Below are 6,000 nucleotides of genomic sequence, written 5' to 3' on the forward strand. Positions count from 1 at the left end.
AAGCAGTTCATGTTGACATCAATGACAAAACATCAATGCAACATATAATCAATTCCTCCAAATTTCCAAAAACCTCCCCCTTTGGCATTGATGGCAACACTAGATGTGAAAAACATCTAAGTGCCAAGAAATGCCAAACAAGTCTTCCCCAATGGAAGACAACCAACAATCTCACCAAGATGATATGACAATGAGGTTCTGAACCAAATATCTCTGCACCAATTAACCATCCATAAACCTGAACTAGACTCCCCCAATGGGATACAGCCATTTTGAAATCCAGTTCCTCCTCGTTGTGCCAATAATCTCCCCCTTAGACTGATATCTCTATTAAGCTTTGTTTTACACATAGATATCTCCCCCCCTAACGTATATAACTCCTTAAGTTTTTCACATGAATATCTCTCCCCCTTTGACATCAATGCTATAAATCTGACATAAATATCAAAGAAAAATCATAAAACACTGAATCACAAGACTAACTACCCCCCTAAGTAGTAGCATCACCACATCAATCTGAAATGAATAATAGCTTTGATAATGCATACTGCATTGATGCCAATTAGCATCACTCAGGTCTCTATCGAAGGGGCAAAAAACCTCAACCTGTCTCTCAAATGCTCAAATGATTCCTCAAACAAATCTAACTTCATTTGCTTCCACCTACTCCTTCAGAAAATTTTACTTGATAGAAATAACAAATTCTTCGATATGTCTATAGCAGCAGAGTTATCACAGTGAATAACTATCGATACATTATAATCTAGCTTTATATCCTTCAACATATGCTTCATCAATAGAACCTATGTATAGTTAGTATCAGTAGCAACATACTCAGCTTCAGTAGTAGATAAAGAAGTACATGACTGCTTCTTTTTGATCCCTAAAAAAATTTTCTTTCTAAGAAAGAAAGCTTCACCGGATGAGCCTATCTGGTTACCTATTTCTCCATTCCAATCCACATCTAAACATGCTCAAAGTGTAAATTTATCATAAAACAAAAACCATACCAGAAAAATCCTTGACAATATCCAAAACTCCTAGCTACCAGAGCAAGGATTCAACATAATCAATTCCTTCCTTCAAAGAATATCCATTTGCAAACCAATCAAGACTAATTCCAATAACATCCAAATCCATATGTTGTCATTTTCTAACTGATCCAATTCCTATAGCTTTCATCCAACATTCATCCTTACAAGCTTCTATAGATGATGTTGGTACAAAATAAATTAAGCATACCTCATCAACTACCAACCTTCTTCTTGTCCAATTATTTGATCTTCTGATTTATTCATCCTTACATACCTAGGAGTCTTCTACCTTTCTATTCCTCTTCCCTGATCTTTAGTTCCTGTTGAATTTTTTGATATTGTCAGAGTAACTGGTTCTACATTATGTTCTAATAAAGGTGTTACCAATTCAGTTAAGACCATTTCCATTGTCGGTTCTCACTCTGATTTGACTTCTATTATCCTCATCCATCCTAACATTATTTCTCTCCACAATTCTCTATAATCTCTTTTTATAACATCTGTAGTCACATAAATCTGTCCATTTAATTAAATGAATATTTACTATTTATTTGATTAATAAACCTACTAGCCAAAAGTTAATTAAATTAACATTTAATTAATTCATCCTCAAACATTCTCCTATTCATTAAATAAAGCATTTAATTTTTTTTAATTAATTCATTAAACCCAATTCACAATCAATTAAATGAATAAATTCTATTTGTATACACCTAAAAATGGTCTGAAGATAGTTAATTAAATACGCAATTATTTGATTAATTCCCCTTCCCAATTAATTGAATTCACAAGCAATTTAATTAATTTCTCTATTCATCTACTAGTAAATAAATCTAAATGATTTATTTATATAGTTCATCTCACATCCCCCTTTAATTAATTAATTCTAAATTAATTAATGTCCCCCCATATTAGTCAATTCTTCTAATCCCTAATTAAGATTAACAAACTCAAGTTTGTTGAGATTAATTACCATTTTCCAATTATTTGAATTTCTAAATTCAAATGAGCACATGGCTCCTAACTTTAACCACCTAACCTAACCATTCCCTAACTTAACCCATTCAATCTAATCTTTGGTCTAACTAACCCTATCCAATCTTGCACATCCTAACCTCCTTATCCTAACCTCCCATGGTGTGGATATTCTCTCCTTGAGACACATGGCACTTTTTCCACATCTCCTCCCTTGGACACTTGCCCTCTCATGATCAAGGCTCCTTGACACTTGTCACCACAGAGATGACAAGTGTCCCTTCCTCCAACCTCTTCTCCAACTTCCTCAATCTTGGCCCTTCATATCTTCAAATCAAATCTGGACCATTGATTCCTGCCACCTCAGCTTTGGCCTTGGAATTCCTATAAATATCCCCCATTTTGGAGCAATATGGATCCCATCTCATATCAATTTAGGCATCATTACTATAGGCAATTTGCATTTCAATTATCTAGTAATTAGATTTGGAATTGATCATAGCATGTTAATCTAGTTTCTTACATCACGCATTGCATATCATCTCCATAGTCAATCATGATCAAACAGCTACTCAACTCTTGAGTTGCCACTTTGGAGGTCATTGCTCCGCTGAAAGCCCATCAATCCAACACCTTCAAGGTCCTCAAGAATAGAGGAAAATGGGACATTTCAAGGAAGGCTTATGGTTTGCATTTCCAATCTAGTTTTCAATTAAACTTTTCAATTATACTTTATTGTCTCATTATATGTGTATGCCTCTTATATACCACATTTTTAGCATCACATTAATTGGCGCCCACCATGGGGCCTAGCCCCTTTGATCTTTAACAAGTTTGCTTGCAGGAAATTTCATTGACAAATTGATTAGCTCTTTTGGAGTGCAGACTAGCTCTCTTGGGCTCCCAAATTGCGTTCTTAGCCTCTTTTGTGGCGTTTCGACACCTCAAATGACGTTTATGGGAGATTCCTCAACTCTATTTTCATTTTTTTCTGTACTTTAGCATTTTCAATCTGTACTTTAGCATTTTTGATATGTATGGTGTCATTTTTGGTACATTTGTCAGTGTTTTCAGTCTGTTTGACAACATTTCTCATGTGCAGAACAACATTTCTAGTGTGCAGAACGGTGCTTCTGGTGTGCAGAGCAGCGTTTCTGGTGTGCAGAGTAGCATTCTTGTCACATATGATGGCGTTCTTGGTCAACTTGATGGAGTTTTCAGTTTTTTATTGATTTTGCAGATTATTGGTTTTGCAGGTACTTATTTCGCTATGAAAGACCGAAGTCATAAACTATTTCACCACCAAAGAATGCAATATAAACTACTTTGTTTGTAGCTATGGGATTTTGCACTTATATTTGTTAAATTAGGCACATAGACTAATTACAATGGAAATGGACAAACATTTCTTATGTGTTTTGATGATAGGTGAATATGCTCTCACATTTCTTAGGTGATCAGAAAACTAGACTTATCCTTTGCTTTCAATAGTGCATTTCTTTAGTAGGCCTACCCTCCCGAGGAGTTATTAACTCTTAGCCCTTAAGGCCGGTGAGAGGGGAACGACCTAAGTGGGAATGGCTAACGCCAAGTACTCCAACCCACTATAAAATAAATGTATTTTTGATGAAAATCAAAGCAACGGCAATGCTCAGGAATAGCTCTCCTCCGTACCTTTGGGTATATCAAACCTTGGTTTTCAAGGCTAGGAGACCTCTTAATTGAGTTTATACCCCAATGCGTCGAACGGATCCCTTACTAGTTCCAAGTAAATTAGAAGCTACCTGGTTTACCTCCAAACATTATTAAATTCTTAGTGCATGGAGGGGGAAGAATCTCTCCTTAAGATACTCACCATATGTCCCTCTTGAGCATATGTGTGAACTCCCCTTTTGAGACCTTATTGTTAGGCTCATAATGGGACTCCAGTAGCTCTCGCAAAGGCAAAAACATGGGCGCCCTTTAGGGGGTGACAAGGCTATGTGAGCTGACAGGGTACCAAGTTGTGGGCTAAGAACTAATAATGAAGCTAATCTCCTTAGGATAGACTGATTAATGTGTTTTTAATTATTCAAAACCCATGAAAACTTGGGCTTTCTTTAAAGCTTCTTGAACATACACTTTATGTGTCCTTTGGGACAAAAATACAATCTGAATTCTGTGTTTGTAAGTCACGTCAAGATCTCATCCATTGAAATACAACAAACATTGAAAAATCAAACTTCAAATGGTCAAATTCACAAGTTTCACAGTAGATTAGCTCTTCCAGTCCAAATGGTCACACATACGGTTCAAACGGTTGCACATACAGTTCAAACAGTTGCACATGCAGTCCAAACGGTCTCACATATGCTTCAAACAGTCGCACCTACGGTCCAAATAGTTGCACCTACAAATTAGCTCATCTGGTTCAAACAGTTGCACATACGGTCCAAACGATCGCATATAGGGTTCAAACAGTCTCACATACAGTCCAAATGGTCACACATACAGTTCAAACAATTGCATCCATAGTCCAAATAGTCGCACCTACAAATTAGCTCTTTCGATTCAAATAGTCGCACATACGGTCCAAACAGTCGCACATACAGTTCAAACAGTCACACATACAGTCCAAACAGTCGCACCTACAGTCAAAACAGTCGCACCTACAATCCAAACAGTCACATTTTCAGTCCAAACATCATCTCTCTTGGTGTGAATGTTAACTTTCTCATTTTTCAACATTAACTCTCCAAGGTTGAGCACATTAGAGATTCTGGTCTAAACACCAGAGTTCCTAGTCTAAACAGCAGAGTTCTTGGTCTAAACATCAGCTCTTATGGTCTAAATGTCAGCTCTCTTGGTCTAAACGTTAGCTCTTTTGGGTTGAATGTCAAATTGCTCATGTTTCAACACTAGATCTTCTAGTATGCACTTGTTAGGTCTAAATATCCATTCTCTGAGTCTAAAAATCACAAAGTTGGGTCAAAATTGCAATCTCCTAAGTTCAACCACTTAATTTCCTAAGTCTACACATCATTATTTGAACTTTAGAGTCACTATATTGCAGAACAGAGTTCCTAGTCCTTTTGTCAGCATTTCTGGTTTGTCTATCAGTGTTTCTGGTCCATATAGCAGCGTTTCTGGTATAGCAGTGTTCTCAGTGAGTCTGTCAGCATTTCTAGTCCAAACAACAGTGTTTCTAGTCCAAACATTAGTGTTTCTGGTACAAACAGCAGCGTTTCTAGTCCAAATAGAAGTGTTTTTGGTCCAAGCATCAGCAATTCTGATACAAACAATAGCATTTCTGGTCCAAACAGCAGCATTTCTGGTCCAAACAGCAGCGTTTCTGGTCAGTATAGCAGCATTTCTGGTCAATATAGCAACATTTTTGGTTTGTCTGTCAGCGTTTCTGGTCCAAACAGTAGTGTTTCTAGTCATTATAGCAATGTTTCTGGTAAGTTTGTCAGCGTTTCTCGTAAGTTTGTCAGCGTTTTTGGTTAGTATAACAGAGTTCCTGGTCATTTTGTCAGCGTTTCCAGTAAACTACATCAAAATCAAAAAACAAAAACAACCCATTTCTCAAACAGTCAAACATAGAGACGAGGTCATCTTCTTGGGTCCTTCAATCTGGTTATCTTTTGTCAAAACAGATTCAAGAGCTACACATGGTAAAGGTCTCAAGTATTCATTTCCAACAAGTTTTAAGATCTAACACCATAAAGTGCAACATCATATTTTCTTTGATAAATTGATTGTTCAAACATAGTTTCTCATCAGGATCTATCATCCTTTATCACGAAACTACAACACTTGATCAAAATAACCTCATTCTCTATCATAGGATATATTGTTCCTATTGGACTTGGTTCTTATCAAATCATTACCATTGCACTCAAAAACCGAAGATCGAAAAACTTGCAAACCTTTAAACACTTGAATCCTCTTTTTGTGTCATATCATGCTATCACATTTACCTTGACAGTTGATCCCTTATCAAAATAATTTT

The 6,000-nt window shown here is 36.5% G+C and overlaps 1 protein-coding gene across 1 annotated transcript; it reads left to right on the forward strand.

Moving 5' to 3' along the window:
- Positions 1–3,042: 3,042 nt before the first annotated feature.
- Positions 3,043–5,495, forward strand: LOC131078205 (uncharacterized). Its single transcript, XM_058015866.2, has 2 exons — positions 3,043–3,222; positions 5,127–5,495. Exons 1-2 carry the CDS (start codon positions 3,043–3,045, stop codon positions 5,493–5,495), a joined length of 549 nt encoding a protein of 182 aa, XP_057871849.2.
- Positions 5,496–6,000: the final 505 nt, after the last annotated feature.

This window comes from Cryptomeria japonica, chromosome 10 (assembly GCF_030272615.1).
Source record: "Cryptomeria japonica chromosome 10, Sugi_1.0, whole genome shotgun sequence".
In the NCBI taxonomy this organism is placed as follows: domain Eukaryota; kingdom Viridiplantae; phylum Streptophyta; class Pinopsida; order Cupressales; family Cupressaceae; genus Cryptomeria; species Cryptomeria japonica.

Bases quoted from the DNA above. Each gene is read 5' to 3' on its own strand.
- LOC131078205 (XM_058015866.2), top strand. From the start codon at position 3,043: ATGTATGGTGTCATTTTTGGTACATTTGTCAGTGTTTTCAGTCTGTTT. The intron at 3,223-5,126 runs GTTTTCAGTTTT...TGGTCCATATAG, and splicing joins TTCTTGGTCAACTTGATGGA to CAGCGTTTCTGGTATAGCAG.